The sequence below is a fragment of the Pseudophryne corroboree genome, chromosome 2 (assembly GCF_028390025.1).
Source record: "Pseudophryne corroboree isolate aPseCor3 chromosome 2, aPseCor3.hap2, whole genome shotgun sequence".
Lineage (NCBI taxonomy): Eukaryota > Metazoa > Chordata > Amphibia > Anura > Myobatrachidae > Pseudophryne > Pseudophryne corroboree.
The window spans coordinates 137,303,571-137,327,752 of record NC_086445.1 but is presented as its reverse complement, the minus strand read 5'-3'; the positions used below and the strand labels follow the sequence as shown (position 1 = coordinate 137,327,752).

The window sequence follows — 24,182 nt, the reverse complement described above, 5'->3', positions numbered from 1 at the left end:
GCAGTTGGGCAAAACCATTTGCACTGCAGGGGAGGCAGATATAACGTGCAGAGAGAGTTAGATTTGGGTGTGGTGTGTTCAATCTGCAATCTAAATTGCAGTGTAAAAATAAAGCAGCCAGCATTTACCCTGCACAGAAACAAAATAACCCACCCAAATCTAACTCTCTCTGCACATGTTATATCTGCCTCCCCTGCAGTGCACATGGTTTTGCCCAACTGCTAAAAAATTTCCTGCTGCGATCAACTTGGAATTACCCCCCTGGTTTGTTTCAGATACAAATTTACTTGCTTTTATCTTGTTTGTAATTCAGAATAAGCCCCAAAGTGTAGATCAACACCTGGTTTCCAGGGTGGATATACACCAGTACATTGAGCTAGTGACTTTACCAGTGTCTGACCACTAATCCATAAGTGGAAAGCTGTAGGCAAGTGGAAAACTGGTACACACAGGAACACAAAAGTGTTAAAATAATGCAATTGTCAAAATTCAAGCACTGAGGGGCAAATTCAATTACAGTACTTCCAGCCTATCAAAATCAGCCTGATACTGACCTATAGAAGTGCAGTGCGAGCTGCAGATGCAGTTGGCATGCAATTGAATCTGCCCCTTAGTGAAGAAACAGACCATCTAGAGCATGGGTCTTCAACCTGCGGCCCTCCAGCTGCTGTGGAACTACACATCCCAGCATGCCCTGCCTCAGTTTTAGCATACCTTAATAGCAAAACTGTGGCAGGGCATGCTGGGACATGTAGTTTAACAGCAGCTGGAGGGCCACAGGTTGAAGACCCATGATTCTAGAGTGATGGACAACGGGGGGCCTACCAAATCTTCACCTGTTGCCCCAGCTATTTCCTATTTTGTTGTCACATTTGTTATAGCTTATAACACTCCGTTAAAATGCATTACAGATAGGTGTCTTTTTCTTAAATAAATGTATTTTAGAACTTATTGCTGACATGAGGGAAATGTGCTGTACTATGTGAAATTCAATAGATCAGTGGTTCTCAAACTCGGTCCTCAGGACCCCACACAGTGCATGTTTTGCAGGTAACCCAGCAAGTGCACAGGTGTATTCATTATTCACTGACACATTTTAAAAGGTCCACAAGTGGAGCAAATTATTTCACTTGTGATTCTGTGAAGAGACCTGCAATACATGCATTGTGTGGGGTCCTGAGGACCGAGTTTGAGAACCTGTGCAATAGATCATTCCATATATAATACAGGTATATACTCTCTAAATATCTATGGGCTTGTGAAATGCAGGTTGTGAATGAGTTACTTCTTTGATCAATTGAGTGAGCATTTGGGATTCTGTATATTTTTGATTGGCTAATAGCATGGAGAGTGCATTATTGCTGGTGAGATGACAGCTCCTCTGTCTTTAATAAAGGGCACCCATCACCTACTGTACACACAACTGAGCTGATTCATGAACATGACGACTATTAAGTTATTATGATCCATTGATGTCACTGAGGAATTTCAGTCCCATCTATTTACTCAGTACCAGTGACTTCCCTTACAGACCCTCCAATGTGACCCCTTCCATCAGGTTCAAAATAACCTTCTCCTGGGCTACACTCCTAATTTATAATTGCCATCACCTTTGTTGAACTAGTGAATTCATAAGGTTTGGACACAGGTGACTGCAATTATTAATTTAAGATTTAAGAGATAAGCCCAGGTACCTGATGAAAAGGGTCAGAGGGTATGCACTAAGGTGTTTAGTTCCTATGAATAGATAGGAATTCGTGACATTGCTGCAATGTTTCTTTCATTATAATCTATTCACTAGGAACCATTGACATCTCTGAGGTAATTCATTTCTATCTATTCACTGTGACCTGAGACATCACTGAGGTAGTTCATTCCCATCTATCCACTTAGGAAGTACAGATATGAATGACACACTTTATGCCAATCTATAATCTATTCGCTAGAAACCAGTCTTATCCCTGAGATAATTCGCTCCTATCTATTTACAAGGAACCAGTTACACCGCTGAGGTACTTAATTCCCATTTGCTTAACAGGAACAAGTGACATCACTTCATTTCTGTCTACTTACTAGGAACCACTGACATGACTGAGATACATTCTTCCCAAAAGTTTCCACTAGTTATTAATGTATTGGCAGGCTGAATATACATAAATATTGGTTGAGCCCTCCATAATACCTTAGAAATATAGAAACAGAGAATATGTCGGCAGATAAGAACCACTTGGTCCATCTAGTCTGCTCCTTTTTTAAACTTATCCTAAAAAAAATCTATTTGATCCTTGCTTGATTCTTTGTAAGGATATCCTTATGCCTATCCCAAGCATCGTTAAATTGGTCTACTGTATTCGCCTCTACCACCTCTGATGGGAGGCTGTTCCATTTATCCACTACCCTTTCAGTGAAAATATTTTTTCCTCAAATTTCCCATGAACCTGAACCTCCTGTCTCAGTGCATTTCCTCATGTTCTGATACTTTTTTTCCTTTGATGAATGTTTCCCTCCTGCACCTTATTAAAACCCTTGGTATATTTGAAAGTTTCTATCATGTCCCCCCTTTCCCTTCTCTGCTCCAAACTATACATATTAAGATCTTTTAATTTTTCCAGGTAAGTTATGTGATGTAGGCCATGCACCATTTAGTTGCCCTTCTTTCTACACTCTCTAATGTATTTATATAATTCTGGATATATGGCCTCCAGAACTGAACACAGTATTCTAGATGAGGCCGTTATTACTTCTGTCTTTCTGCTGCGGATTCCTCTCCCTATGCAACCAAGCATCTGACTTGTCTTCCTTATCTCTTTGTTAAATTGCTTACCTGCCTTTAAGTCATCTGAAATAGTGACACCTAGATTCCTTTCCTCCTCTGTAGATTCCATTATAGTACTGTTAATACTATATTTAATATTTGGGTTTTTAAGACCCAAGTGCATGATTTTGCATTATTTGGCATTAAACTATAATTGCCACACTCTTGACCATTCATCTAATCTACATAGATCAGCATACATTTGTGTCATCTGCAAAAAGGCACACTTTCCCTTCAGTACCATTTGCAATGTCAACAGTAAAGATACTAGAAAGCACTGGTCCAAGTACAGATCCCTGGGGTACTCCACTGGTAACATTTTCATCCGTAGAATGCACTCCATTTACTACAACTCTCTGTTTCCTATCCTGCAACCAGGTTCCATTCAACCGTCTTACAATCCAATCCCAAGCCTTCAAGTTTATTTAACTATCTGCAATGTGTGTCAGTGTCAAAAGCCTTACAAAACCCTTACAGTAACTAGTAGGGGCGGGTGAGTTGGGTAACCTTTAACTAGTTGATCATTTGTCTTTATGCAATATTTTTAATGACTGAAAGACTGAGGATTTATGAAATGATTCTAAATCTTCCAAGACACTGGACATCAGATACTATGAAATATATAAGGTTTCCCCCTCCGTCTCTGCTCCCACCTGCCCTTGCTCATCCTCTCCTCTATTTCTAATCACCTGTCCCTAGAGCAGTCTTTGCCTGTGAGTGAAATACAGCATGTATTTTACTCACGTTCATCTCACATCGCACATGAAAGAAAGATTTAGAAGTAAGGAGCTTGGCAAGAGTTTATACAATGTGCTGAAAAGAATAAATTGCAGACAGTATGATTAACATAATAGTTTTTATGAATATCCTTAAGGGTAAGATTATAAAAGTATTAGTTTGAACGTGTGTGTTTGGAATTGAACTGTATTTCTGTGAATGCAGCACTGATACATTAGGGGGTATCCAATTATCCGTGGTCAATGACCGCGGGTAATTGTATCTCCAGAGGCTATCCTATTAGCCCCGATGTGACACGCTCTTCCCCTCGATGCTGGCACCGAAGCATAATCCGCAATAAGTGGCCTGCTGGAACAGTCATAACACATGGGATCGGGGACTTATCCCCAATCCCATGTGTTTTCGTGCAATTGCGGGTCCGTTTTCGATGGATCAAATTTAACCCTAAATGGATACGGTGATGATGAGTCGGTCAAAAATTGCGATATCCGGCCATTTTGATCCACTGAAAACGGATCCACACCTAGTTGGATACCACCCATTGTGTGAGTTTACACCTGGCCTGTTTAGGCAATGGGCTGAACCAATATTCATTTTGTGTAATCTTGATAATTATTCCAACCCCATCCTGACTGATAATATGTAAGGCACCACAAAACTAAAGCCGTACAAATGAGGTTGACGAAGAAGGAGCAGTGTGAGACAAAAGGTAGAGAGGTCCCTGCTCCTGATAGCTTACAGTCCAGAGTGGTGATTCCCAAAGTGGGCGGTACTGCTCCCTGCGGTGTGCTAGCTTGCTCTAGGGGGGCACCATGAGCTAAGGGGGGTGACAAATGGAATTGGAGATGCTGGTGAGTGGCAAAATCAGTGATTGCATTAAAGTGTGTACTGGTGCCTGTGATACCTTGCAAGCACCAGGGACTCTTCAGTCTCATTCATACTGTAGGCATGAGACTGTCTATCACTAGGAGAAAATCAGTAGCAGTTTGTCCCAGTGTGATGGGCAGTCACCCGGGCTGATGGATCTTTGTGTTCTTTAGCAATGGGGTGGCCTGTGAGTCAGTATGATTGTGGCTTGTGATGTTGAGGGATGGACTCATGTGAGGAGTACGGGGTCTAGCGAAGGTCGCTGTGCTGGCAGCCATGCTGTACAGTATGTGGTCGAGTATGGTCGAGGTTCTCCATTGACCTTGCCTCAGCCTTAATCTGTCCTGGTCATTGCAGCTTGGTAGGGCCCTGAGGTACAGTATTTGGGAATGACCCAATGATGTCTGCTACAGTTAGCAAGTATGATAATGGGGATCTCAGAGTCCTGTATGGTATCTGGGGGGACACTGCTTTTACATGTATGTCATATGTGGTGCTTGTCACTGCTGTTACATGTGTTATAGAAACATAGAATTTGATGGCAGATAAGAACCACTCGCCCCATCTAGTCTCCCCTTTTTTTTTTCCACCATATTTTTAACTCAAACCTTATTTGATCCTTATTTCTTTGTAAGGATATCCTTATGTCTATCCCATGCATGTATAAATTGCTCTACTGTCTTAGCCTCTACCACCTCTAATGGGAGGCTATTCCACTTGTCCACTACCCTTTCTGTGAAGTAATTTTTCCTCAAATTTTCCCTGAACCTTCCCCCCTCCAGTCTCAGTGCATGTCCTCGTGTCCTATTGCTTCTCTTCATTTGGAGAATGTTTCCCTCCTGGACTTTGTTAAAACCCTTGATATATTTGAAAGTTTCTATCATGTCCCCCCTTTCGCTTCTCTGCTCCAAACTATACATATTGAGATTTCTTAGTCTTTCTGGGTATGTTTTGTGATGTAGTCCATGCACCATTTTAGTTGCCCTTCTTTGTACAGTCTCTAATGTATATTAATATCCTTTTGAAGATATGGCCTCCAGAATTGAACACCGTATTCTAGATGAGGCCGTACCAATGACCTATACAGTGGCATTATTTCTTCATTCTTTCTGCTGCTGATTCCGCTCTCAATGCAGCCAAGCATCTGACTAGCCTTCCTCACTGCTTTGTTACATTGCTTACCTGCCTTTAAGTCACCTGAAATAGTGACTCCTAGATCCCTTTCCTCCGTAGTAGTTTCCAGTATAGTGCCATTAATACTATATTTAGCCTTTGGATTTTTGAGACCCAAGTGCATGATTTTGCATTTTTTGGCATTAAACTGTAATTGCCACACTCTTGACCATTCCTCTTGTCTACCTAGATCATCAATCATTTGTTTTACCCCACCTAGTGTGTCTACCCTGTTGCATACCTTTGTGTCATCTGCAAAAAGGCATACTTTCCCTTTAATGCCATTTGCAATGTCACCAATAAAGATATTAAAAAGCACTGGTCCAAGTACAGATCCCTGGGGTACTCCACTGGTAACATTTCCCTCCTGTGAATGCACTGCATTTACAACAGCTGTTTTCTATCCTGCAACCAAGATCTTATACATTCAATAATCCTAGTATTCAATCCCAAGCCTTCAAGTTTATTTAGCAGTCTGCGATGTGGAACAGTATCAAAAGTCTTACTAAAGTCTAGATAAGTTATATCCACGGTTCCACCTTTATCCATCACTATAAACACACAGTCAAAAAAGTCAATAAGATTTGTTTGACATGATCTCCACCCAGTGAATCCATGCTGTTTGGGATCCTGTTAATTGCTGGATTTGAGATAGTCTACAACTCTTTCTTTTAAGAGTGTTTCCATCAATTTCCCTACTGATGTAAGACTCACTGGTCTGTAGTTGTTTGCCTCTTCCTGGCTTCCACTTTTGTGCAGTGGGACTACGTTCGCTCTTTTCCAGTCCTCTGGAATTACTCCTGTAGCTAATGACGGGTTGAATAATTCTGTTTTGTTTGTACATGGGTTATTATATGTGCTTGGTTGACATGCCATTGACATCCCTCTCTAATACAGTGTATTTACTTCTAATACTAAATAGTGGGCCTGTTGTCAGGTATTATGTACATTAATTGCTCTGTGTCATTAATAAATAAATGGTAATATCCTCCTTTTATGTATTATTTATGTTCAGGTTCTATGAGATATGTGTGTCCTGGTTCTGTAAGATTATCCAATGATGTTGTCATGTTGATTTAAGAACAGTATGTCACCATATTAACTGATTCATGTTAATGTTTATGTAGTGCCAGGCTCCCAGCATATTCTGCAGTGCTTTTTAATTGTAAAACACTGTAATAAAAGCAGACTGGTTATTAACACACAGACAATGGGATATTCAGATTAGCACAAGGTCCTGCATGATGTTGTGGTATTAATGATGATTTAAATTCATAATTTAACACGATTGTTCGACAGATATTGTTCTCCAACTTGTTAAAATGTGGGGTTCCATTATCCACCTGTAAATGGATTGTTGATTTCCTGATGGACAGGAAACAGTATGTGAAAGCAAGGGTGCGTCCAATATATATTGCTTTTTTCACTATATACTAATGAGTGTACCACTGGGGAGCAATCCAGGAAATTGTTGACATTTGCGGATGACACCACTGTTATTGGCTTAATTAAGGATGGGGACGAGTCCGTTTATAGGAGAGATGTGGACCACTTTGCCCTGTGGTGCTGCAGGAACAATCTGGAGCTTAATCCACTTAAAACTGTAGAGATGGTTGTGGATTTTAGGAGGGGCCCAGCCCTTGTGCCCCCACTTATAATAGCTGCCAATATTGTGTGGGCTCCTTTAAGTTCTTGCGGTCAAATTTTTCACGTATCCTTAAGTGGGGGCCCAACATTCACGCTATTGTCAGAAAAGCTCAGCAAAGACTTCCTATGGCAGCTGAAAAAATGTAATCTTCCCCGTGAGTTGCTGATCCTGTTTTACTCGGCCATAATGGAGTCTGTGTTATGTTCGTCGGTGTGCGGAAGTATACCTGGCCAATAAACTTATTCTGGTTTTGATCCGTGCACTTCAGAGATGTGAACAGAAGTAGGTGGGGGTTTATAGTACCATAATATCCAGACATGTGAGCAGAAGTAGACGGGGTTTACAGTACCGTAATATAGTGTGCAGAAGGCGATCACTCAAGGCAACTGGATGACCTGGCCCTTAACTGAATCTTCCCTAAAGATCTGGCAAGCTGCAATCCATAAATAAATAAGAATTTTATACATGAGGGAGAGTGCCATATATTGCATATTGGTCCAGCCAAATTACAGTGGGGAAATGTCTACTAGGCGTGACTTATTCCACACATGGTCATCCTACATAGTCTGCCCAAGATGGCTGCCGCATCTGGCACCTTTTTGTGGGTGGAATATATGACCCGTAGAAGTTATTACCCAAATATCTGCATCTCGCATGAACCCTGCTACATGCTTACTGTGCTCTCTAGGTTTCTTTTGTTCTTAATTATTTCTGTATGGTTTTCTATTTTCTATTATACCAAATCCTTGTACAATGCGCCATGTTTCTGATGTCTGTAATGCGACATTGAGTCCTACGGGAAAACCCGCTATACAAATAAAATTATTATTATTATTATTATTAAGTGGGCTTCTTTATAGTAGTTTATGCTCCACAGTGCCAGATTTAGGGGTGAGGACTCCCCTAGGCACAACCGTAATGGTCAACCTCCGCCTGCCTAATTTTATTATTTTTGATTGGTTATAATTGCTTCAGTCACAGAGTAATGTGACCAAGGGCTCAGAGGGTTCTTGAGTATAGATGGAAATTAAATAACCTTGACTGAATTGTATAGTAAGGGAGGTAATTTGGTAAGGTGGGGGTGGGGTACTTGGATCAGGTGAGTGCTGCTATTAACACACTCTGTATAGAGAGGTGTAGTACGGCTGACCGGCGGTTAGGAGACCTCCGGTCAGCTTACCAATGCCGGGATCCCGGCGGGGAGGGGCGAGTGCAGCAAGCCCCTTGCGGCTCGCTGTGCTTGCCACGCTGCGGGCTCGGTGGCGACCTGCGGTCGCCACGGGTTCTATTGCCACTCTATGGGTGTCGTGGACACCCACGAGTGGAAATAGTCCCTGTTGGTCGGCATGCCAACCATCGGGAAAGTGAGCCGTCGGGATGGTGGAGGAGGACATGTGACTGTCGGTCAGCTGACCGCCGGTCACATGAATACCACCCGTATAGAGGCACAAGAGGTCTGAATGGGAAAAGTTTCAACCATCCAGCAGTGTTAAAAACGTTTGGGAGGCTCTGGTCTATAGATTCCAATGATAATGAGCTTATTATATGTATCTTATTAATGATCCTTGTTTGCTGCAATTTCACCTGCCTTAATTGGTTGGCAATTTAGTGAAACATTTCACTTGTGTGCAAGCCGCATGATATTTAATGACATTATAACATAAACTTTGAGTCTAAAAAAAAAATTAGCTTGTGTTGATAAAAGTCCAGCCCAAATTAGAAGAGCTTCAACAATCAGTAAGTGGAAAGCTAATTCTTTCTCCCGCTGTCACAGCTACTGGAAGAGCTGAGCTGCTGAAGATAAACCTAAAAGAAGTTGAGCTGGAACCTGAAGTGAACCTTGAGGTCATTGCTGAGAAGATTGAGGGGTATTCTGGGGCCGATATAACGAATGTCTGCAGGTACATTATTAAAACTTCTGATGCTTGTTGACCTTTTGTAGAAGTCATATTTCTGTGAAGCAGCATCATTTTTCATAATTAATGTGTGGTTTTTGTTTTTTTTAATAAAGAAATAAGATTCACCAGGGTTATTTATGAACCTGAAAAGATGTTCTACACATATTTCATTTTGTGTAAATGCTTCTCTTTATCTTCCTCACATAAACCAACGCACACACCTTCATCTTCCTCACTTACACCTAGACACACACCCACATCTTCCTCACTTACACACAGACACACACCCACATTTTCCTCACTTACACCCAGACACACACCTACATCTTCCTCACTTACACACAGACACACACCCACATCTTCCTCACTTACACCCATACACATACCTTCATCTGCCTCACTCACACCCACACACACACACCTACATCTGTCTCACTTACACCTAGACACCTACCCACACCTACATCTGTCTCACTTACACCTAGACACCTACCCACATCTTCCTCACACCTAGACAAACACCCACATCTTCCTCACACCTAGAGACACATCCACATCTTCCTCACTTACACCCAGACACACACCTTCATCTTCCTCACTTACACCTAGACACACACCCACATCTTCCTCACTTAACCCGGACACACACCCACATCTTCCTCACTTACACCCAGACACACACCTTCATCTGCCTCACTTACACTCAGACACACATCTACATCTTCCTCATTTACACCCAGACACACACCTTCAGCTGCCTCACTTACACCTAGACACACACCCACATCTTCCTCACTTACACCTAGCTGCACATCCACATCTTCCTCATTTACACCCAGGCACACATCCACAATTCCTCACTCCCACACACACATCCGCAACTTCCTCACTTACGTACAGTACACCCAGGCACACAACTGCATCGTCCTCACTTACACCCAGACACATATCCACAACTTCCTCACTTACACCTAGACACATCCACATATTACTCACTTACCCCCAGACATACTTCCACATCTTCCTCACTTACACCCAGACACACATCCACATCTTCCTCACTTACACACAGACACACACCTTCATCTGCCTCACTCACACCCACACACCTACATCTGTCTCACTTACACCTAGACACACACCCGCATTTTCCTCACTTACACCCAGACACATACCTTCATCTGCCTCACTCACACCCACACACACACACCTACATCTGTCTCACTTACACCTAGACACCTACCCACATCTTCCTCACACCTAGACAAACACCCACATCTTCCTCACACCTAGACAAACACCCACATCTTCCTCACACCTAGAGACACATCCACATCTTCCTCACTTACACCCAGACACACACCTTCATCTTCCTAACTTCACCCAGACACACACCCACATCTTCCTCACTTACACACAGACACACCCCCGCATCTTCCTCACTGACACCCAGACACACATCCACAACTTCCTCACTTACTTACACCCAGACACACATCCACAACTTCCACATTTACACCTAGGCACACATCCACAACTTCCTCACTTACTTACACCCAGACACACATCCACAACTTCCTCACTTACTTACACCCAGACACACATCCACAACTTCCACATTTACACCTTGGCACACATCCACATCTTCCTCACTGACACCCAGACACACACACACACACACACACACACACACACACACACACACACACACACACGCCCCTTCCTCACTTACACTCAGGCACACATCCACAATTCTTCACTCCCACACACACATCCGCATCTTCCTCACTTACGTACAGTACACCCAGACACACAACTGCATCTTCCTCACTTAAACCCAGACACACATCCACAACTTCCTCACTTACACACACATCCACATCTTCCTCACTTACACCCAGACACAGACTGCATCTTTCTCACTTGCACCTAGACACACACCCACATCTTCCTCACTTAACCCGGACACACACCCACATCTTCCTCACTTACACCCAGACACAGACTGCATCTTTCTCACTTGCACCTAGACACACATCCACATCTTCCTCACTTACACCTAGACACACATGCACAACTTCCTCACTGACACCCAACACACATCCACAACTTCCTCACTTAGACCCAGTCACAGACCCGCATCTTCCTCACTGACACCCAGACACACATCCACAACCTCCTCACTTACACCTTACACACATTCACATCTTCCTCACTTATACCTAGACACACACCCACATCTTCCTCACTTACACCTAGACACACATGCACAACTTCCTCACTGACACCCAACACACATCCACAACTTCCTCACTTAGACCCAGTCACAGACCCGCATCTTCCTCACTGACACCCAGACACACATCCACAACCTCCTCATTTACACCTAGGCATACATCCACATCTTCCTCACTTACACCCAGACACACATCCACAACTTCCTCACTTACACCTTACACACATTCACATCTTCCTCACTTATACCTAGACACACATCCACATCTTCCTCACTTACACCTAGACACATCCACATATTACTCACTTACACCCAGACATACTTCCACATCTTCCTCACTTACACCCAGACACACATCCACATCTTCCTCACTTACACACACATCCACAACTTCCTCACTTACACACACATCTACATTTTCCTCACTTACACGCAGACACACATCTACATCTTCCTCACTTACACCCAGGCACATACCCGCATCTTCCTCACTTACACCTAGACACACACTCAAATCTTCCTCACTTACACGCAGACACACACCTGCATCTTCCTCACTTACACCCAGACACACATCCACATCTTTCTCACTTACACCCAGGCACATACCCGCATCTTCCTCACTTACACCTAGACACACACCCGCATCTTCCTCACACCCAGACACCCCCCCAAATCTGCCTCACTTACACCCAGACACACATCCACAACTTCCTCACTTACACCCAGACACACATCCACAACTTCCTCACTTACTCCCAGGCACACACACGCATCTTCCTCACTTACACCCAGACACACATCCACATCTTCCTCATTGACCCCTAGACACGCACTTGCAACTTCTCACTTATACGCAGTCGCACACCCACATCTTCCTCACTTACACCCAGACACACATCCACATCTTCCTCATTGACCCCTAGACACGCACTTGCAACTTCTCACTTATACGCAGTCGCACACCCACATCTTCCTCACTTACACCCAGACATACTTCTACATCTTCCTCACTTACACCCAGACACACATCCACATCTTCATCACTTACACTCAAGACACAGACTGCATCTTTCTCACTTGTACCTAGACACACATCCACATCTTCCTCACTTACACCCAGGCACACACCCGCATCTTCCTCACTTACACGCAGACACACACCCGCATAATCCTCACTTACACCCAGACACACATCCACAACTTCCTCACTTACACACACATCCACATCTTCCTCACTTACACGCAGACACACATCCACATCTTTCTCACTAACACCCAGGAACATACGCGCATCTTCCTCACTTACATCTAGACACACAACCACATCTTCCTCACCATACACACACACCCACATCTTCCGCACTTACACCTAGACACACATCCACATCTTTCTCACTTACACCCAGACACCCCTCCAAATCTGCCTCACTTACACCCAGACACACATCCACATCTTCCTCACTTACACCCAGACACACATCCACATCTTCCTCACTTACACCTCGGCACACACACGCAGCTTCCTCACTTACACCCAGACACACATCCACATCTTCTTCATTGACCCCTAGACACGCACTTGCAACTTCTCACTTATACACAGTCGCACACCCACATCTTCCTCACTTCTTCCTAACTTACACCCAGTCACACACTTGCAACTTCCTCACTTACACCCAGTCACACATCCACATCTTCCTCACTTGCAACTAGGCATACACCCACATTATTATTATTATTATCCTTTATTTATATGGCGCCACAAGGGATCTGTAGCGCCCAATTACAGAGTACATAAACAAATAATCAAGCAGGAAAACAGCAACTTACAGTTGACGACAATGTAGGACAAGTACAGGGTAAATAAACATAGCTACATCAGCAGATGACACTGGAATAAGTATCAGGTGGCAGAAGACTGCTGGATTTGGTGCAGTTGAATATTATTAAAGTAAGAAAAGGATAAGCACACGAGGGAAGAGAGCCCTGCTCGTGAGAGCTTACATTCTAAAGGGGAGGGGTAGACAGACAGGGGTGACACAGACGTGGTACATAGAGAGCGTGGAACAGAGGGCTAGGATGAGATTTGGCTGGGTTTGGCGAAGAAGTGGGTCTTGAGAGCCCGTTTGAAGTTTTGTAGAGAGGTGGAGAGTCTGAGGGGGAGAGGTAGGGAATTCCAGAGAAGTGGTGCAGCACGTGAAAAATCTTGGAGGTAGGAGTGGAAGGAAGTAATCCGTAGGCAGGAGAGTCCGCGTGCATTAGCAGAGCGAAGAGGACGGGTGGGAGTGTAAAGGGAGATAAGATCAGAGATGTAGATGGGAGAGGAGTGGGTGAGGGCTTTGTAAGCAAGTGTGAGAAGCTTGAAATGTATTCTGAAAGGGAAGGGGAGCCAGTGAAGGTCTAGTAAGAGAGGAGAGGTGGACGTAGTGCGTTTGGTGAGGAAGATGAACCGGGCAGCAGCATTGAGGATAGATTGGAGTGGAGAGAGGTATTTGTCAGGAATGCCAGTCAGGAGGAGATTACAGTAGTCCTGTCTGGAGATGACCAGTGAGTGGATAAGAGTCTTAGTAGCATCCTGGGTCAGAAAGGGTCTGATCCTGGAAATATTTTTTAGATGAAAACGGCAGGTTTGTGAGAGGTGCTGAATGTGTGGTTTGAAGGAGAGGGAGGAGTTAAGGATTACTCCAACACAGCGCACTTGGGGGCTAGAGGAGATAGTAGTGCCATCAATAGATAATGAGATTGTAGGAGGTGAGGTTATGCGGAATGGAGGGAAGATGATCAGCTCGGTCTTAGACATGTTAGGTTTAAGAAAGCGCTGGGACATCCAGGAAGAGCTAGCAGAGAGACAGTTGGAGATACGAGTGAGGAGAGCAGGGGAGAGGTCTGGAGAGGAAAGATAGATTTGAGTGTCATCAGCATAGAGATGATATTGGAAACCTAAAGAACTAATGAGCTTACCTAGTGAGGATGTATAGAGAGAGAAGAGGACCAAGGACAGAACCTTGGGGTACCCCTACAGTTAGTGGAGTGAGGGGGAGGTGGAGTCATGAGAGGAGACAGAGAATGAACGGTCAGAATGGTAGGAGGACAGCCAAGAAAGGGCAGTGTCACGCAGACCAATGGAGTGAAGGATTTGCAGTAATAGAGGATGATCCACAGTGTCAAAAGCAGCAGAGAGATCCAGTAGAATAAGTAGAGAGTAGTGTCCCTTAGATTTAGCAGCATGGAGGTCATTGCATACTTTTGTTAGGGCAGTTTCAGTGGAGTGGAGAGGACGGAAGCCAGACTAGAATGTGTCAAGCAGTGAGTGCGAGGAAATAAAGGAAGTAAGGCGGTTGTAGACAATACGCTCAAGGAGTTTGGAGGCAAAAGGGAGGAGAGAGATGGGTCGGTAGTTGGAGAGAGTGTTTGGATCAAGGGTAGGTTTTTTTAAGAATAGGAGGGATGAGTGCATGCTTGAAGGCAGAGGGGACAGTGCCTGATGAAAGGGAGAGATTGAGAAGGTGGGAAAGATGGGAACAAGCAGAAGGAGAGAGGTAGCGGAGGAGGCGGGAGGGGATAGGGTCAAGTGGGGAGGTGGTGAGGGGACAGGAACGAATGAGGGCCATGACGTCCTCTCCAGATGCATGGGAGAAAGATATCAGAGTTGGTGCGAGGGATGGGGAGGGTTGGTAAGGGATGGGAGAAGGCTGGTTACTGATGGTCTGGTGTGATGTGATGTGCTGACGTATGGAGTCAATTTTGGATGTGAAGAAAGTGGCAAAGTCAAGAGCAGAGAGTGAGGAAGGGAGACGAGGTGCAGGTGAGCAGAGGAGTGAGTTGAGAGTGGTAAAGAGGCGCCGGGGGTTGGAAGACTGGGAGGAGATGAGGTTCTTGAAGTATGACTGTTTAGCAAGAGAAAGGGCAGCACTGAAGGATGAGAGCATAAGTTTGAAATGGAGGAAGTCTGCCTTAGAGCGTGATTTCCTCCAGTGTCACTCAGCAGTACGTGAGCATTTTTGCAGATATCTGGTGCATTTGGTGTGCCAGGGTTGAGGTGTTAATTTGCAAGGGTGAATAGTGGTTGGTGGAGCAACAGAGTCAAGAGCAGAAGTAAGGGATGCATTGTATGTGGAAGTGGCTTGTTTAGGGCATGAGAGAGAGAGAATAGGAGAGAGAAGTGAGTCAAACAAGGAGGAAAGGTATGTGGTGTCAATAGCTTCAATGTTATGCTTAGTGATGGTAGCCTTAGGAGGTAGAGATGGGGAAGTCGAGAGAGATAGGTTAAAGGAGAGCAGGTGGTGGTCAGAGAGGGGAAATGGGGAGTTGGAAAAATCAGAAATATCACAGCGGTGAGTGAAGACCAGATCCAGTGAGCTCCCATTAACATGGGAGGGTGAGGAGGTCCACTGGGAGAGACCAAGTGAAGAGGTGAGGTTAAGGAGTTTAGTGGCAGGGGATTGTGTGGGGATGTCAATAGGGATGTTGAAATCGCCTAGGATAATGGAGGGAATGTCAGAAGAGAGGAAGTGAGGAAGCCAGGAAGCAAAGTTGTCGATAAATTTGGAAGCAGTGCCAGGGGGGCGGTAAATGACAGCTACTCTAAGATGTACTGGTTGGAAGAGGCGTATAGTATGGACCTCAAATGTAGAGAATGTAAGAGATGGTTCTGGTGGTATGAGTTGGTAGGAGTAACTAGAAGGTAAAAGGACCCCAACACCACCCCCATGGCGACCACCAGGTCGGGGTGTGTGTGTGAATGTGAGGCCCCCAGCAGAGAGAGCAGCAGGAGAAGTAGTGTCAGAGGGCATAATCCAAGTTTCAGTAATGGCTAGTATGTGTAGGGAGTTGGAAATGAAAAGGTCATGAGTGGGGACCATTTTATTACAAACAGATCTGGCATTCCAGAGGGCACAACATAGGGGGTATGAGTTTGTGGGAGAGATGTGAATGAGATTATCAGGGTTGCTGTAGCAATGAGGTGAGATTAACTTTGAGGGCAGGGATGATGAGAGAGTGGTAATGGTGCGGGTGCCTGAGCTAGGAGGGGAAACTGCAGGAGGTGGGCAGGGAGGGAGGTCAGTGTGATGTGGATGGGGGTGTGGGGAGGTGATAGGGAAGGGAGAGAGGGAGCAGGGCTGAGTTGTGGGGTAGCAGGACCATGGGGCAGAGGTGAATGAAAGTGGGGTAACAGGAAAGGAGGGGGAAGGAAACAGAGGGATGGAGGGGTGACAGATGAGGAGGTGTAGGAGACTAGGGGGGAAGGATAAAGATACATTATTAGGTAGACGCTGAGTGATGTGGGGAGTATAAGAAAGCCTTGACATAGTGTTAAGTAGGTAAATAGGTTGAGGGAAAGTGGAAGTAGGAGAGGAGACTGTAAGGGAATCAGAGCAGAAGAATTGCAGAAATGCAGGTGAGAAAAGCAGTGTAGGCTCAATGGGTGTAGATTTAGTATGAAATGAGTCAAAAGCGTAGATAAAGTGGGTGCAGAAATGTATCTGGAGTGTAAGAAATGAAAGGATTGTGAGAGGTTTAAGAAGCGATGGTAATTATGTTAGATGTTTTAAGTGTTTGCAGGTAAAATTACATTGGTGCAGCTGTGCTTAAAAAACAAAATTACAATAATACAGATACAAACATTTGTAGGTGAAATGGATGGTTTTTGAATTGTCCAAGTAAGGTAGTTCCGTGCTATTTAATCAGATGGAACAATCAGGAGGTGTGTGATCTGCGAAGTGACTCACATTTGTTACTAGTTCTTCAGTTTTCTTTGTTTTGTTAGATTGGTGTGCTTCTGTTTTCTTTCTTTTTCACTTCGATTGAACGCTGATGGAACGCTGCTATGTGGCAACTTTATCACGCTTTGACAAAATGCACGCTTAGATAGTAAATGCACAGCCAAACGGCTTTGCACAGCCTACACCATTGAACTTAACTATAGGACTACTACAAGTGAAACCAATAATAATAATAATAATAATAATAAAATAATAAAAATAAAACAATAAATAAATAAAATAATAATAATAAAACATCTTCCTCACTAGACACACACCCTCATCTTCCTTACTTACACCCAGACACACGTCCACATCTTTCTCATTTAGACCCAGACACATCTTCCTTACTTACACCCAGACACAGACTGCATCTTTCTCACTTGCACCTAGACACATATCCACAACTTCCTCACTTACACCCAGTCACAGATCCTCATCTTCCTCACTGACACCCAGACACACATCCACAACTTCCTCACTTACACCTGCACACACATCCACAACTTCCTCACTTACACCTGGACACACATCCTCATCTTTATCACTTACACGCAGACACACATCCACAACTTCCTCACTGACACCCAGACACACATCCACAACTTCCTCACTTACACCTAGACACACACCCACATCTTCCTCACTATACACACACCCACATCTTCCTTACTTACACCTAGACACACATCCACATCTTCCTCACTTACACCCAGGCACATACCCGCATCTTCCTCACTTACACCTAGACACACATCATCCTCACTTACACCCACATGTTTCTCACTTACACCCAGGCACATACCCGCATCTTCCTCACTTACACCTAGACACACATCCACATCTTCCTCACTTACACCCAGGCACATACCCGCATCTTCCTCACTTACACCCAGACACATACCCGCATCTTCCTCACTTACACCCAGGCACATACCCGCATCTTCCTCACACCCAGGCACATACCCGCATCTTCCTCACTTACACCCAGGCACATACCCGCATCTTCCTCACTTACACCTAGACACACATCATCCTCACTTACACCCACATGTTTCTCACTTACACCCAGACACACATCCACATCTTCCTTACTTACACCCAGGCACATACCCGCATCTTCCTCACTTACACCTAGACACACATCCACATCTTCCTCACTTACACCCAGGCACATACCCGCATCTTCCTCACTTACACCCAGACACACATCATCCTCACTTACACCCACATGTTTCTCACTTACACCCAGACACACATCCACATCTTCCTCATTGACCCCGAGACACACACCTGCAACTTCTCACTTATACGCAGTCACGCACCCACATCTTCCTCACTTCTTCCTCACTTACACCCAGTAACACACTTGCAACTTCCTCACTTGCACGTAGGCACACAGCCACATCTTCCTCACTAGACACCCACCCACATCTTCCTCCCTTACACCCAGGCACACACCTGCATCTTCCTCCTTTACACCCAGACACACACCCTCGTCTTCCTCACTTACACCTACTTAGCATGGCTGGAGACGAAAGAGCAAGAGGAAGTATAATGAAAATAAGTACAGTGTATGTTGTGCAATACAACTGTGACATTACAATGCAGAGCATTACAGCATGGAGGTATCCATACAAGTATTGGAAAAATAGGCCTAAGATAAAAGGGCAGTTTAGATAATAAGACAAAATGGCAGTAAGATGCAGGGAGTGGCTGCCGTGCAAGCGTGAAAATTAAACCATCGGGACCACAGTTACCATCGATGACAGGATACTATTTGAACCTCCTCCATAGAAAAATGATATACTATCGATGGGTGACCATTGATGGTTTCTGACCATTGATGGCCATCGCTACTCATGTGACCCTTAATCCAGCCCTGGCAAGATGGCTTGTCCAGGTGCAAATCTTCACCCCTTAGCTGGTTTTGCTGATATCGGCTAATGTTTATTTCTACATTTGCAAAATATATATATACAGTATGGGGTGGTCTTCAGTATGCCGACTGACGGGATCCCGGCGCACAGTATACCGGCGCCGTAATCCCGTCAGCCGGCATACCAACACTTATTCTCCCTCGTGGGGGTCCACGACCCCCCTGGAGGGAGAATAAAATAGCGTGGTGCGCGTAGCGCGCCACCATGCCCGTAGCGTGGTGAGCGCAGCGAGCCCGCAAGGGGATCATTTGCACTCGCCACACTGTCGGTAAGCCTGCGGTCGGGCTCCCGGCGCCGGTATGCTGGTCGCCGGGAGCCCGACTGCCGGCATACCATACTGAACCCTACAGTATGCGGGTGTGTCTGTTCCAACCATAGCACAGAATGTACACTGTAGCCTTTATTGTTATCACAGAAAGCTTTGTAGAGCAAAGGATTAGATATGGAACATTCATGAATAAAGGGCAGCTGTAGGTGCGCTGTGTGCTGTCCAAAGATTGTCACTGGCTTTGGGAGTGGCCATTTTTGCATTACTTTCTAGCACATACAAATAGTAATTATTCATTTATATAGCGCACACATATCATGCAACACGTTACAGAGAGTATTTAGTCAGATCCTGCGCCAGTGGAGCTTACAATTTATATCCCTGTCTAATGTACACACACTGATTTCAGGGTTATTTTCTTTTACAGAAGCCATTTATGCCAGTCTATTTTTGGATTGTGGGAGGAAAAGTATCCCAATGCAAACAGAGAGAGTACTTACAAACTGCACACAGATATGACCCTGATTGTATTCAAACCTCAGTGCTGTGAGGCAGCAGTGCTAATCACTGCAGTACCGTGCCGCCCAGTTAATCTGTATAATGCTAGTCACACACAGGTTTTTTTTTTTTTTTTTTTTCGTTTTTTTACAAATTGTCTGATTATTGCATAGTGTGTGATTGCTAGACAAATCTAGTCCAGTTGGCTTGGTTTTCACAAAGCAAGATGGAAAGTTTGGCTTGTTCATTTATGACCTCATCAGCTGCATTGGAAATAGTGGGATTTTTACAATCAGTTTGATCAAGCTCCTGAATGACTAGCACAGTGCAACATAGCCAGAATAAATCCATTATTTGTTGTGCTTGGCAAGGCACTGCTGCTATATAAGTTCTTCAGTATACTGTACATACCATGCTTTCATAACGACCGGTACCTGCCAGCAAATCATTCCTGCTTGCAGCGTGGTTCCATTGTTTCTGAGGGTGGTACATAGATGCAGGGCTGCCATTAGAAATTGTTGGGCCTGGGACTGACAAATAGGCAGCCCCCCAAAAATAAATGAATAAATTATATATATGAAATTAAAAAAAATTATATATTTAAAAAAAACAACCTGTACATATACAGTATGGAGCTACACCAAATTATGCGCCTTGCACCATATTAAGTCCCCACAGTAATGACCCTAACACCATATTATGCTCCACAGTTATGCCCCTGTCATCATATTATGCCCCACACAGTAATGCCCTTGTCAACATATTATGCCCACACATATTATGCCCAATACCTGCTCATTGTTAGGGATTCTGCTTATTGTCAGGGGATCCCCCCGTTCCCCAAACGGCTGCTGTGTGTCTGCCATACTGGCAGGGACCGCTGTTCACCCCTGCCTGCTTTAAACTATTGAAAATGTCCCTCCCAAAATCGCCACCGCCTTAGAGGAGACAGTTATTAAAGATCCTAGAGGAGGCCAATTCTAGTATCTTTAATAACTGTCTCCTCTGAGGCGGTGGCCATTTTGGGAGGGATATTTTCAATAGTTTAAAGCAGGCAGGGGTGAACAGCTGCAGCCATTTTGGGAGGGATGTTTTCCGTAGATTGCTGCTGGCGGACCGGGACCAACAGGGTTGAACGGCGGCGGGGGTAAGGAGGTGGGTGGACGTGGCATGAACGGCCCGGGTCCTCCTCTCTCTGTCAAATAGGCTGTGCCTCTAGTACCCCTCTGATGAGCCAATAAGTTGCCATGTGTACAGTTGCTCACTCCTTATTTTGTGGCATTATTATTTTTGAAGCCATTCTAAAAAGTAATTCATGGATGAATGCATATAAATATAAAGGTTGAAGTCTGTTATTAACCCCTTCAATGGTATGCCCGGAAGATTTCCGGGCCAGCTGCGCTGTGCAGACTGGCAACCCCGGAAATTTTCCGGGGCATGCCACTGCTCCCCCTCCCTCTTCCTTGCACTCTGCTTGACTGGTGGACTTTGAAGAATGACGCGGTCGCGTCACTCCGCAAAACTCTGCCAGCCGAGCTGAGTACAAGGGAGGAGGGGGAGAGAGGATTTCAAATGCTACCCGGGATATGGCCATCGCTGGGTTATCCATCGAAGGTCACCATCGATGGATAACCTCGATGGTGTAAAACCATCTGGAATTGATCATCAATGGTTTTACCCATCGATGGTCACCCCTGCTTTATAGTACAGATGTGAACCAGGGGGCGTGGCTTAGTGAGTGTTGGGGCGGAGCTAAGCTCACTGCCCTGACACTTTGAGAGAGAAAAAATTAGGTAGCACTGAACCATCGATGGCGGGAAACCATCTGGTTCTCCCCCATCGATGGTAAAAGTATTCAACATCGGTCATAGACCATCGATGATTTTGAATCGTCGATGCCCATCCCTAGCTACCCCTAGGCAATGAGCATTCCCTAAGGCAACGAGCATTCCCCGTGGCAACGAGCATGGATCCAAGCATAAAACCCCTGGCAAAAAAGCATGACACAGCGCATGAAACCCCTGGCAATGTGCATAAAACCCCTGGCAACGCGCATGAAACCCCTGGCAACGCGCAGGTAATAAAAAATAAAAACCTGCCCTGGGAGGTGTGACCAAATTCCAAAAAGTCACCATTGAAGGGGTTAAAGATGTACCGTAGGATATTTCACATACATGTTTCATGAGACAATGCTTCTTCCATATGGAAAGAACTACTAAACTGAAAGTAGAGCCACTCCTATTATTATTATTATTATTATTATTATTATTATTATCCTATTTCCCTAAAAATGCTAGGTAACCACTTTCTCTTCTTGCAATGCTCAGTTCACATTCATTTTCTAAACCAGAGGGGAAAGGTTTGCGGATGAGTAGGAATGTGTTTCTATAATGACTCCTTTGATGCGGTCCTTCAGTATTATTATTAGAACAATCTAATTATTAAAAAAATCAGGCTGTTCTACCATTGCAATACTGAACCTCGCAGACCCCTTTGCTCTATATGGTGTAATTGGGGTAGCACTGCACATTGGGCCTAATTCAAAGTTGATCGCAGTGGCAAATTTGTTAGCAGTTGCGCAAAACCATGTGCACTGCAGGGGGGGGGGGGGGGGGGCAGATATAACATGTGCAGAGAGAGTTAGATTTGGGTGGGGTGTGTTCAAACTGAAATCTAAATTGCAGTGTAAAAATAAAGCAGCCAGTATTTACCCTGCACGGAAACAAAATAACCCACCCAAATCTAACTGTCTCTGCAAATGTTATATCTGCCCCCCCCCCCCCCCCTGCAGTGCACATGGTTTTGGCCAACTGCTAACAAATTTGCTGCTGCGATCAACTCAGAATTACCCCCATTGTGCCTAATTCAGAGTTGATCGCAGCAACAAATTTGTTAGCAGTTGGGCAAAACCATGTGCTCTGAAGGGGGGGCAGATGTAACATGTGCAGAGAGAGTTTGATTTGGGTGGGGTGTGTTCCAACTGAAATCTAAATTGCAGTGTAGAAATAAGCAGCCAGTATTTACCCTGCACAGAAACAAAATAACCCACCCAAATCTAACTCTCTCTGGAAATGTTATAGCTGCCCCCCCCCCCTGCAGTGCACATGGTTTTGCCCAACTGCTAACAATTTGCTGCTGCGATCAACTCTGAATTACCCCCATTGTCCACTGATTTGAATGCTAAACCAGAGTTTGTAAAAGAATACCATGTTTTCTAAGTAGGACTTCATGATGAAGCTCTACTATGAAAAACAACCTGTTTGGATGGTATGGAAATGATTCTGACTTTTTAAATTTTACAACCATTCAATTCTCAAAGTTGCGTCAAGTTGAACATTGTTATGGATGATGTTTTTCAGGGATGCCTCCATGATGGCTATGCGTCGGCGCATCCAGGGCTTAGCACCAGAACAGATCCGTGCTTTGTCCAAGGACGAGCTACAAATGCCTGTTACGATAATGGATTTTGAATTGGCGCTAAAGAAAATCTCAAAATCTGTTTCTGCTGCGGACTTGGAAAAGTATGAAAAGTGGATGGGTGAATTTGGTTCAGCTTAGTAATATTTCATGTGTTCATTGTTCTATGTTGGTAAATATATTTTAAATTGTATGCTTCTCACTGGCTCTAAAAATAAATTCCTTAATGTTACCGATTCTTTTCTACTCCATTGCAATGTTATCAATATATAACTGTGGTTACATAAATAGTAAAGTAGTCTTTTGCTAGGCACAGTTTTCCTGACCTATTTCATCCATAGGTGACCCTTGTGAGATGGAACTTTGCCATATACCACTTGCTCAATGCTTTTTGAAGATTCTTCCTAAGTAAAAAATAAAAATAAAATGCCTTATAGTTTCATGGTCCAGGTATCACTTTTAAAGAGCACTAGTGCCAATGAAGTCATTGTGTGCACTGAACCTGTGTGGAACCTACAAATTGCATAAGGTGCTACAGTCAGGTCATTTGGTTCTAAGCACGTTGATGAGCAGTACCATCCATGATCTCAATGGAACCTAATGGATGAGTTGGCTGAATTCTTAAGCTGGGTACACATTAGACAACATGCAAACAATGTGATGTCGCTCACGATTTCCTGTGAACTATCGCCCTATCGGTCGAACAGGTGTGTTAAGGACGCTGTAAATATGGGGCTGCATTATATTCTGCAGCATTTGGACCTGCCGGGTACTTATGCGAGGGTCCTGTTTGTTGACTTCAGCTCTGCATTCAACACAATTGTTCCTAATGCTCTGCTCCCCAAATTACTTCCTGTAAGACAGAAAGCAGGTCGTGAAAGGGGGGAAATATACCTCATGTGCGTGATGGATCAGTACT

The 24,182-nt window shown here is 44.4% G+C and overlaps 1 protein-coding gene across 1 annotated transcript in view; it reads left to right on the top strand.

The window, feature by feature from the left end:
• Positions 1 to 23,495, top strand: part of KATNAL1 (katanin catalytic subunit A1 like 1) — a 241,402-nt gene extending 217,907 nt beyond the window's left edge. The window contains exons 10-11 of the mRNA XM_063951747.1: positions 9,016 to 9,142; positions 23,206 to 23,495. Of these exons, the coding sequence (XP_063807817.1) occupies positions 9,016 to 9,142; positions 23,206 to 23,404 (326 nt within the window). The 3' untranslated portion in view covers positions 23,405 to 23,495. The remainder of the gene's footprint in view (positions 1 to 9,015; positions 9,143 to 23,205) is intronic.
• The last annotated feature ends 687 nt before the right edge of the window (positions 23,496 to 24,182 follow it).